Below are 12281 nucleotides of genomic sequence, written 5' to 3'. Positions count from 1 at the left end.
TTGTTCATGGTGTGATTACTGGGCATGATGGGTTCTTAAAAGCCCTTAGAATAATATGGTCTGGTTCATCAGGGTCTAGACAAAGCCACAATACTTTCGCTGACCCTCTCTAATGGCAAAACTGGGGAAACAAATTCTCTCAGTTTGGTAGAAACCAAAAATCCAAGGAAAGACAATGAGTTCTGAATCTTTGTCAAATTCACAAGAGGACACAGCAAAGTGTAGCGGGTGTGCCTTAGGATTATCGCTGAAGTCCAAAAGAGTTCAAGTCACTCATCAGGAAGGGTCACAAAAATCTTTTCATTTAGTGCTCTGCACACAATTCCTTTTCCCACTCACAGTTCAGCCCGATAATTAGAAGGGTGTTGGCAGATTATATCTGGCAAAAGTTATCAACAGACTTCTCCTCATAAAATATTTGACAGGAAGCATCCAGGTTTTATCTGGTCAAGGAAATACTCTTCTGTGTTCACTAAGGTCAATGTTAGCAATGGGCTTTGACCCAGACCATTGACCAACCACAACAATGTCCTTCACTTTACAAATCCTCTACCAAGGCATGCAGACTCTACAACTTGGATAAAACACAAAGCAAAACACCTGGCAATAAAGCAAGTGTTTGGAGGGTCAATTTTCACTGTCACATACTCATACTTGACTACCTGAGTCACTGGAACCAGTGCTTGACTGTGGAATTCTGTCAGCTAAGGCCTTTAGGACCTTTTTCATTAGGTTCTCTTCATTAGAGCTGTCTTCTGGGGAAGTTAAAATGATATCATCGGATTTTTGGTCAAGCATGTAATATTCACTCCTTGTTTTCAACAAATTAAACAAGCTGCTGCTAGCCACCTGCCAGAACCTAATCTACTACCTTTCAGAGCATGGTTCATTGTTCTCACAACCAATGACTTGACAAAAAGTACAGCTTTAAACTACATACTACCTTGATTCTTTTGCCTTTATTTAACCTATGCCCTGAGCATAGATTCTCAGGAACATGTTACCACAGGCTATTGTCAGAGGGTAAAATTCAACTACATATTTCAAGGGCCAGTTTACCTCTGCCTTTCTGAAAACAATGGCCAGTTAAATAACATGGAAAATTTTCACTTTCAGAGAAATGAATGCCATAATTTAGAACTCAGTTGTTCACTGCCTGCTGCCCTACAGGGATCCCTCATTTTTATGACTCTATTTGACCCGTTCCTTTGTCACTCTCTTCAACTTAGGCTTGCACATTGGCATATTTCAGGATTGTTGTTTTAAGACAATAAGGCTTCAATAGCAATCAATACACACACTGTGGTCTAAGGAAGGAAGCATCAACATGCTAAGGTCTATACAAGAATTAACAGAGCCATTTAAATGTACAAATTCATCATCACCAAACCAATGTAATTCAAAATCTCAATCTGAATGTAATGTCAACTTTTCTGTCATTCTCTAACACCTAATGAACCAGCTGATGAGACCAAGCACTTCTTCAACAGGAATTTAAAACCAAAATGCATGCTGAAAGCAGGATGTGCATGGACTAGGAATTCAGGTCGGGATGTGACATGCTTGTAGGATTGAGACTCTAGACTGGATGCTGATAACTTTAGTCAAGTTATTCCTACCAGATCGAGCAGCCTGTTGATCCTGTAATGTCACAGAGTCTACTCAATGTGAAGACTCCATCTGACAGATGCAGTCTACAGTTTTCTCTTGAGTCAAAGCAAAGGTAAAATCATCACCAAAAAGATGACAGCCTACGCATCCGCATCATAACTGCACCATGGAAAGAAAAGTGTCTTCATAACTTGATTCCTAGAGATCAAGGGCTATCAACTGCCCAGGGAACGATGTGACCCATTTTTATTATGGTCCATACAATCCAGCCAAATATCCATGCAGCCCTTTTTAACCAAAAAGCTGTAGAAAATAGTTTCTCTCCCTTTTACAGGAAATATAAATCTGAGATAACTAGATGAAGAGGAGGAATAAAATGAGGAAGACAAGAAGGAAGAGGAGAAAGAGGCAGAAAGAAAAAGGAAGAGGAGGAGGCAGAGGACAAAGAGGTGGAGGAAGAGAAGGAAGAGGAGAAGAAAGAGGAAGAATGTTGAACCTATTGATAATTCTCAGAAAAACCCAGCCTGACAGAGAGGGCAAGCCACAGTGTCCACACTGACAATCATGTGTCTACTTCAGAAGACCTCAGGACTGTCCCTTTCTCCTGATCATAAAGTTCTGTTCTGTAAATTCCAAGGTGAATGCCTTCTTATACTCAAAGTTCTGCCTGAATATCAGGAGGTATTGACAGACTATATTATGAAAACGTGATCAAAAATGTATGATCATAAAATGTCTGACAGGAAACACAACCACAATCTTCATTTCCAAAGAAATATTCTTTCACTTTTACTATGATCACTATCAGCACGGCTGGCCCCAGAGTCATGATCTACCAGATGACTTTCCATGTTCTTAACAGCCTTCGAACAAGGCACCTAGATTTTATAACTTGGTAACTTTCAGCTGCCAACAAACAGGAGTTTTGAACCTCAGCACAATTCAGGTTTGACCACCACACACTGACCCCTGTCATGGGACTACCTGAGCCACTGGCTTCAGTCGGGGACTCATTCCCTAGGTTTTGCGATTCTTCCAATAAGGAATCCGCACTTGACTGTTCCCTAGGTGTGGGAGCTGCAGGAGGGAAAGGGATTTTATTAGAATACAGGACAAAAGTTGAATATTGTGCCAAATTTAAAGTCACCACCACACCGTGTGATAATACATAAGCTACTAGCCCTTTTTCACAAATTTTCTGCTCTAACAAAAACCGACTTGGTACAAAGAACAACATCTAAGCACGATCCAGCCTTCTTTTTTTCCTAACCCAAACTGAACATTGTCATCTCACCATGGAAAGTCTGAATGAGATAAATTTAGCCATTTCACCATATTAGTATCAATTAAAGTTCAAAAGGCCCTAGGTGAGACTACACCTCTTGTCAACACACCAGAACTGAACACAGATTCCCGATGTCCTTTTATCATTTGTTATTGTCACAGCATGAACTTCTAACAGAATTTTCCATTTCAAATTTAGCTCAGCCCTTCCTTCAGTAATGGCCAAGTAAAATACACTGAATTCCATCCCATTCAGAGAAATGCAATCATCTAAACTATTGACTGAATTTTCATCTCCTGGCTTCACAACACTGAGCAAATTTTCTGATCCTCTGCAGCTATCTCTCCTGCTTCAATACTGCATTGGCCTGTTTCCTTGTTTCTCTCTTCATCTTATGGATGTACGCTGATGAAGCTCAGGATTGACAATCTAAGACAGTTAAATTACATTAATATCACATCAAATATTTAGGTCTGTGGAGAGAAACAGCAACACTATTAGGAACTTGGCTGAATTATAGAGATCTATTCAACTCATGACTACTGATGAATCCTCACTAAACCAAAGTGATTCAAAATTTAAATCTGAATTTGATTTCAACCTTGCTTTCATGTTCTAACACATCTACAAGCACATGATGTGAGCACGTGTTTTCTCCATAGGAACGCTGAAACACAATAAATGTTCTAGGCAGGATATCTAGTAAAAGAAATGCAGGTCAAGATACCTCCGTCATTGGAGGTTGCAGAGCCTGCAGACGACAAGTTAGTGTCTACATTCTGCTTTGGTGTACTAGATGCAGTTGCTTGTGGCCCCTGGGCTGTAGGATCATCTCCTGGCTCGGCGGAGGGATCATTTGTTGAGTGCACACTCAGCTTACTGCTTCCACTTGTGGCTCCTGGGAAAGGTAAAATCGTAAGCACAACAGTGATTTGAATGTGCATCAGTGCTCAGATCTGCACTGTGTGGGGACACGTTTGCTCACACTGTGATTACTGGAGATGATGTGGTATCAAGAGTGCTTAGAATCATATGGTTCAATTCATCAAGGACTATACAAAGACACCCTGACCATCACTAATGACAAAACTGGACAAATGAATTCTCTGTTTTAAATAGAAGACAAAAATTCAAAATAAGTCCAATGAGTTTTAAATCTGTTTCAAATACTGAGAAGAACACGGCCTGGCGGAAGGAGTATGCCCTAGCCACATCCCTGAAAGTCATCGGTCCAATTACAGAATTCAGGGCTCGGTCACAGGATTCCTTTCATTCAACGCTCTGCACGGAATCCCTTCTTCCACTCACAGTTCAGACAGGCTATGTCAGTGTTGTTGGCACATTATACTCGGCAAAGTTGATCCAAAGACCTCTCCTCATAAAATACTTGACAAGAGATATCCAGATTTAATCTTGTCAGAGAAATCTTCTTCCATGGTCAGTAAGATCAATGTCATTCATGGACTTGACCTATACCATTGACCAACCACAACACTGTCCTGAACTTTCCCAGTTCTCTACCGAGACACCCAGTTCTCTACAACTGGGGTAAAATATGATACAAAACAAAAAAGGACAGCTGCCAATAAAATAGAGATTGGGAAGTTCTGCTTTCAGTGCCACGTGGGGGACTCTTCACTACACGAGACACTGGCAGCAGTGCTTGTCTGTCCAAGTAGCTCTGTGAAGGCCTCTATGAATTTCTTTTTTTCATTCCCTCTTCAAGAGGCTTGACAACTGGAGAGGCTAAGATGATATTTTCAGAATATTGGTCAATCTTTCAATATTCATTCTTAGTTTCCAACAAATAAGCAATCTGCTCCTAACCAACTCTCCAAACATAATCTATACCTTTTAGGCCATGGTTCTTTGTTCTCACAAACACTGACTTGACAAAATGTACAGCTATCACACTACATGCTATGTCCTTTTATCATTTGCTTTTCTCACAGCAAGAACTTCAAACGGAAATTGCAAGTTCCAATTTAGCTCAGCCCTTCCTTCAGCAATGACCAAGTAAAATACACTGAATTCCATCTCACTCAGACAAATGCAATCATCTAAACTACTGACTGCATTTGCATCTCACTGGTTCTCACTGCTGAGGCAGATTGTCTGACCCTCTCTATGCGTCTCTTCTTCCAAAACTACATTGGCACGTTCCCTTGTCTGTCTCTTCATCTTAGGGATGTATCCTGATTAATTCTGGATTGACCATCTAAGACAGTAAAACTTCAATAACATCACCTCAAAGATTTGGGGCTATGGAGAGAAATATCAACACTCTAGCGACTGTAACTGAATTATGGAGATCCATTCAATTCATGGTTACTGGTTAGTCCCCACTAAACCAAAGTAATTCAAAGTTCAAATCTGAATTTAATTTCCACCTCGTTTTCATTTTGTAGCATATCCACAATCATACGATGAGAGTATGTGTTTCCTCCATAGGAATTTTGAAGCACAATAAATGTTATAGTCAGGATATCCACTTAAAGAAATGCACGTCGAGATACCTCCTTTACTGGAGGTTGCAGAGACTGTAGACGAACTGCTGGTGTCTACGCTCTGATTTTGTCTACCAGTGGGTGCCTGGACTACGGCCTCATTTCCTGACTCTGAGGAGAGCCGATTTGATGGTTGCTCCCTCAACCCACTTCTTCCACTTGAGTTTCCTGGGAAAGGGAAAATCAAAAGCATAGCAATGATTCAAATACGCATCAGTTTTCAGATCTTCGCTGTGAATATGCATCAGTCTTCAGATCCTCGCTGTTGGGGACATGTTTGTTTGTAGTGTGATTACTGGAGACCATGGGTTATCAAGAGCCCTTTGAATTGCCTGGTCCAGTTGTTCAAGGTCTATACAAACTAAGACAATCTGTCCATCTGACCCTTTCTAATGGCAATACTGTGAATATCCCGGATAAAGATAAGATGACTTGAATGTGTTTCAAATCCTCAGGACCACACAACTTACCAGAGTTTGTATGCCCTAGCCTCATTACTGAGTGTCATTACACTAAAGTTCCAAAAGAATTCGGTCTTGCCCTTGGTCCTTTCCCCTAATCTCTATTTTGCATATTCTCTGCACATAATCCCTTCTTTCACTCATAGTTCAATCGTACTATTAAAGGTTGTTGACAGACTATATTATGTATAGGTGGTCATAACACCTGATTATGAATTATCTTACATGAAATATGCCCAGACTCTTCATTGTCAGAGAATTCTTTCTCCATATTCACTACGAATGTTGACCCAGATTGATAACTAACCCCATCTCTGTCCTCCATTTTAGTAGTCCTCTATGAAGGCACATAGGCTTTACAAGTGGTGATTAACACAATGGCTAATACAGGAAATATGGAAGTGTGACAAATTCAGCTTTGACTGCCACATACTACCTGAGCCACTGGTATTGGTCCTTGGTTTTTGAAATAATCTTATCAAATAATTTATTAATTAGCAATGTTCTTTGTTCATGCTATATGGCTGTCAGCTATAGAAGGGGAAATGACTTTCATCAAAAAATATTTAATTCTGTATTCTGACAAATTAAAAGTCACCCCTGACCATAGGATACCATATCAGCTACCGCCTTTTAGACAAAGTGTCTCTTTTCTCACATATGCTGACTTAAGAGAAAGTTCAGTATCTAAACTAAATCCAGCCTTGCTTTTTTTTTTTTTCTTCTCACGCAAAACAGAACAGGGTAATCTCTGTAAGGAAAACTACTGGATCCATCCCTGTTTCTTTCCTTTCCCTCAAGAGAGAAAAGCAAGATGGCCTCTCTGAGAAAAATCAAACAGATTAATTTATTCCCCAGATCATATGCCACAATATCTAAGTTTCAAAGATCCTAGGTGAGACAATACCAATGATATACACTTGCCCGGAATACAGAACGTCCAGCATAGGCTATACTCAGAGGACATAATTTAACAATATTTGTAAGTTCAAGTTTCACTCTATGCTTCTCTCGGCAATGGCCATATCACACAACTTGGAATATTTTGTTTTCAGCAAAATACAAGGCTCTAAACTCCTGAGTGTATCTAAACCTCGCTGTTCTGTATTGCTGAGATAAACTGCTCGATCCGCTGCCAACATCGCTCCTCCTTCTGAGACCAAACTTAAACTTAACTTTCCATCAAAGTCTACACAACACAACCAAAAAACGCAATATGTTTGTCTCATCGAAAAACTTGTACCAACTGTTCTTTCCTTTGATGGAACATGAAAATGCAAGTTATGAAACAATGAATATTAAGCCATTTGAGATTCTCAGAAGGATCTACTTTAGTACAGGTCTGAAAAACTGCATCATCCCTGAGCCTCATAGGTCCAGTTCCAGTAGACTCCTGTCCAGTCAGTTCTTGCCTTTCCAATCCTTTCAGTAAATATTCTGCACCAAATCCCATCTGTCCATGATTTTCAACCACTTCTTTTATTCACAGTTCACCCACACATCTTAAGTAGCCTACGTGACCCTCTGCCACGACCTCTGCTGCTTCCAGTTTCTGCACTGCTACCGCCTTTGCCACTACCTGCAGAAAGCATGTCATGGGAAGCATTGTCATATGAAGACCACAAGACTCCAATAAATGTAAAAGCAAAGGGAAGAGAAAAACCTCCAGCTCTTTTACTTTGTTTTTCAGCATTATTAATTCTATCTTTACTAAACTCATTAATAACCAGTCAAGTTTTAACTCCAATCTTCTTCCTCCACTTTGTTCAAAATAGAATACCAAGTGTTACCTCCCAGTATAAAAGCAAAATAAAAGGAATAAAGAAATCTAAAATTAAAGTCCCTGATCTTCCTATTCACGTTAAAATAAAACAATACCCACACATAGTATAAAAAGATATTTGAAACTCTGTGACTCCCTAGGAGCTGAGACTTGGCAGAATACCTTGTAATCTCAAAATAGCTTTAATGAGATCAAAAGGAGAACGCTCATCTTTCTGCGGAGTTGTGGAAGATCCACTTCCTCCAACACGGTGTGTAGCAGAAGCATCTAAATTAGTGTTTACACTCGCAGCGCCATCCAAACCAAGCCTAAGTGCATCGTTTGAGTTCTCTTTACCTGCAGAATATAAAAAGAACGTCACAGAAGATAGCGAAACCTTTCTGAACTCCCATACATTACACAGGAACACTGGAAAACAATACCTAAACCACCGAAAGCGTATCCTCCACAACAAATTACCTGATCTAAGTGTTTTTCTAGTAAAAGCATGGCCAACAAAAGAATTCAAGCTACAAATTCCACAGCCAACCGCAGAGTCTTTCTTCACGTGTTTGAGCCACAAACCTGCCGTTCCCATGACAAGTAACAACACCAAAAACATAAAACTTTATTAAAAGTGACTCTCTGCTTATTAGTGCTTGAAAAAAAAGACCTTTTTAAGCCCTGTTTTATTTCACAAGTTAATTAATTTAAATTATCTAAGCATAAGTATTCATTGGAAAGCAACAGTGACCAGATCCAATGACTACAATTACCTCCAGCAGACACGCTGTCGTCTTTGTTCCCACCAGAATTCTTGGCACTCAGAGTCTTTTTACCAGATAGCAAAACTCCCAATCCAAAGCGTGAGTAGGTACCGAGGCCAGCTCTACCTCTGACACTTGTAGCTGTTTGAAACAACAACAATATTGTCATGACAGAATGGGCACATCTTGACATTTCCCCTTCCATAAAGATGAAAAGAAAAATATAGGAAATTGAAATGTTTTGAGGGTCAATAAACAATGACTGAATGAATAAATGAGGACATGCATGCCCTTTGTCTTGTCTCAATAATGTCCATCAGCTTTCTTGATCTGGTGACAGACATGCCTCAGCTTTATCAAGCTTTCTGATGTTTTACTGGTTCCTGCCAACATCTACATCTTCTAAGGCCAATGACTACATGTCAGAAAATACTCAGAGTCACAGAATTTTATTAACCCTTGTTTCCTTCACTGCCTTTGCTTTCCAAAGTTAAGAATCTATGTAGCTACTCATCTGCAAATCTACCTTCTTCTAGCTGTTCCTTTTGTTCCTAAAGAAGACTACACTGAAAATAATAAAAACCCAATCATTAGCATTGAAACTGTCACAGAGAAAGAGAGCTGGAAAATTTTCTATTCTGCATGACAAATCAATAAAAACAAACACCGCTTAAATGATTTTCCCAAAGTCCACAATAGACCAAAGATGGCATTTCTTTCTTCCAGACACAAGACCCTTCAGAACAGAGTCATTATACTGCTGCTCTCTTCTGGACAATAGCATGGTCTTTAATTCTAAGCAGACAAATTTGAAATCTTTTTCGTTAATTTATCCAATGTTAAATCCATATCTATCAAAGACCAGGTACCAACCACAAACCTTTATTTTGCTAATAAATGTAATGTTCTAAGCCCAAATTGATCATGGTTTTCCAACATGAATTCTAGGCTTATGATCTGATACTAACCAAAGTTCTGGAAATTGTGACTACTTCTGAAAAACATGGGACTCAAAGCACACAGATTTCGACAGGCATATATTAAGACAAACAGCAAAGCGGTCCCATTAAACAGAAAACTCCCCTCACATGTTCTGATATAATTTGTATTGATTGACACCTGAAAGTGCAAACAAGCATAGTGAGTCAAATGCCAGAAAGAAGTGGCTTACAGATGGGGTTCCAGTACCATATAAGTGTCTTTCAAGAAGACTAAGACACCATTGTTTTCTGTGTGATGTCAATTACTGGCAATTATGAACTATCAGAAATGTAGTTTGCAGTTAAGAATCTGTTCCTGGGTTCCTTCCAGGCTTCTGGAGATGCCATAAATACCATACTTGAATTCTTGTCTCTTTGACTTGCCTACTAGCTAGAACCTCACAGCCTCATCTGAGATGCGTATTCCTGCCAGACGAACGAGCTTAAATAGCCTGGGTCAGTGGTGTTGCCATCTAAGTATCTGTAAGCAGTTAAAGGAGGAGGACTGGGAAGTGGACCAGCAGACATTGCCCTTCCACAACACAGACATTGTGTTAAATTGCAGCAGCCAGAAGAGAGAGCCACCACTCCAGGACTGATAAGACCTCCAGAGAGCTTCTCTAGAAAAGAGAGATGTGCACTCAAGTTAAAATCTCAGTATGAACTGAGCACCCACTCTCCCTTAGTCACAATTTATGGCTTTGGGAAAACAGGGAAATCCCAGAACAACCTATCTTGAGGAGTTCAGATCAAGGGTGGGGATAGAAAGGAGGAGGAGGGCAGCATCAACACAAACCTAAAAGGGTGTTCTCTGTGTAGGTTTCTTTGTGTAGGTAATCTTGCAAATTAAAGACCAATTTTTCAGAGATCCTCACCTTTTGGTGTACTGAAAAACAATCCCTCCTTTTTAAAAAAGTAAGAACAGAAATAGTATAATGTGTTTAAAGACAATAAATTACTTTTACTTCAACTCTTATTTAAAGTTTACTATGAACAACACCTCTTTATATGTGATAACTAATATTCCAATACTAATTCATTGTTTTGGATCTTTCTTAATTAATAAAATTCCCTCACGTGATTAGGGGAAGCATTGGCCCGTTATACCTAAAGCCACACTATTCCAGGTCAACCCAGTCTTTAAAATACAGAGGCCAGCAAAACTCACCAGTTAATATTGGTGAATACATTACTTCTTTTTCCCATAACAGCCTTGACCTAAAAGTTCCCAATCTAAATTTTACCTGACTTTATTTTCCCTAATATTTTCTTAGTAATGTATTAGTTATAAATGAGAATAAAAATGATCGAATTTATTTTATTTTAGTGAGAATGAAGAATGGACTAAAAAATATAAGAAATATATATACACATGTTATCAGATCTGTATTTTATTATATACTATGTGGCTACATATATAAAGATATATGGTTTTATATACATGTGTGTGTGTAAGTGTGTGTGTGTGAGTGTGTGTGTATGTGTGAGTGTGTGCGTGAGTGGGTGTGTGTGTGTTTGAGTGTGCGTGTGTGTGAGTGTGTATGTATGTGTATGTATGTGTATGTGTGTGTGCGTGAGTGCGTGTGTGTGTGAGTGCATGTGTGCGTGTGTGAGTGTGTGTGTGAGTGTGTATGTGTGAGTGTGTGCGTGTGTGCGTGAGTGCGTGTGTGTGTAAGTGTGTGCGTGTGTGTGTAGTTTTAGCTATAACTAACACTTCCTATTTATCCAGGACCTTTAATTTTTTCTTCTTTCCATAAAGTCATGACTGGTGAAACCATATTAATCTTATTTTGACTAACTATCAAACTATTGCTTGTTATTTTTTATTTTGTTCAATTTTTAAATTTATCATAATGCTTTCTATAAGTCTGGCTTTTTAAAATATCCAAGAAATTGGTTAGTTTACTAAATGTTTTACCTGTGAAATTTTGTTTGAATGATGGACTGATGCTTTTAGAAGTGAGGTGATTTGTGAATACAGCAATTGTCAGTGTAGCATTCTAGACTTAATAGAAACGTAAACTCAAAACATAGTTATCAACACATACACTGTGCTGAGAATGAGTAACGAACCTTAAGGCTAGCGCACGTGCACACACACACACACACACACACACACACACACACACACCTCTGAGATCACCTGGGAATGCATAAGTAACATCTGCTGTAATAAAAACACAGCATCCCTGCATACCACTGTTCTCTGTAGCACAAGGAGGAAGCAGAGAACACTGAACGTTAAATACACATGCATTCACTAAGTTAAAGGGGCTCAAATTCTTTACCTTTGCAAACGGTGCAGAGCACCACGGCCAGGTACAGAAGTATCAGCTTCATGGTGACGATCTGGGACCTAAGCGTAGAGACTGCGTGCCGGAGAACCAGGTCCATCGTGGAAACTCTAGCCCGAGTATTTATAGGCCATCTCAACATTGGCTCTGGTCAGCAGTTGGAGTGACAAACCCGGTGGTGACAGCACAGGTAAACATTGCAGCAAGGCAAAGGCAATCTCATATGCATCAGGTTAGTATCCAATTTCTCTGACATCTTCAGCCTTGGTCCAAGTCCAGTTTTCGCCAAACCCAGAATATGCCTTCTTGCCACCCTGTGCAAATAGCAATGCCAGGAACTAAAAGCCCGAGGATTAAACCTCGAATATGCTGAGGACATGCCTTGATCAGTAGCCTGTCCATCATCACAGATGTCTTCATGCTTCAAGGAACTCAAATATTATGATATATTAAAATTGTCCTTCTTTTGACAATTAAATGTATTTTAAACATTGGCTAACCTTGAAACAAAGAACCCTTTGCCTTGACTAACTAATATGAAATAGTTATTTCTTCAGAGACAGACAATCATCATCTAGGTACAGGCATACTGCAATACAGGGAGGTATCGCTGC

The 12281-nt window shown here is 39.5% G+C and overlaps 2 protein-coding genes across 2 annotated transcripts in view; both read right to left on the bottom strand.

The window, feature by feature from the left end:
• Muc19 (mucin 19, oligomeric) overlaps positions 1–11753 on the bottom strand; it is a 122983-nt gene extending 111230 nt beyond the window's left edge. Inside the window, 1 exon segment of the mRNA NM_001309489.2 lies at positions 11662–11753. Coding sequence (NP_001296418.2) covers positions 11662–11713 — 52 coding nt within the window. The 5' untranslated portion in view covers positions 11714–11753.
• Smgc (submandibular gland protein C) overlaps positions 1–11753 on the bottom strand; it is a 30258-nt gene extending 18505 nt beyond the window's left edge. Inside the window, 5 exon segments of the mRNA NM_001004449.2 lie at positions 2596–2688; positions 3624–3794; positions 7810–7983; positions 8403–8534; positions 11662–11753. Of these exon segments, the coding sequence (NP_001004449.2) occupies positions 2596–2688; positions 3624–3794; positions 7810–7983; positions 8403–8534; positions 11662–11713 (622 nt within the window). The 5' untranslated portion in view covers positions 11714–11753.
• Positions 11754–12281: the final 528 nt, after the last annotated feature.

This window comes from Rattus norvegicus, chromosome 7 (assembly GCF_021556685.1).
Source record: "Rattus norvegicus strain SHRSP/BbbUtx chromosome 7, alternate assembly SHRSP_T2T, whole genome shotgun sequence".
NCBI classification, from domain to species: Eukaryota; Metazoa; Chordata; class Mammalia; order Rodentia; family Muridae; genus Rattus; species Rattus norvegicus.
The sequence above is the reverse complement of the archived record's forward strand: the minus strand, read 5'-3'. Positions and strand labels throughout refer to the sequence as shown.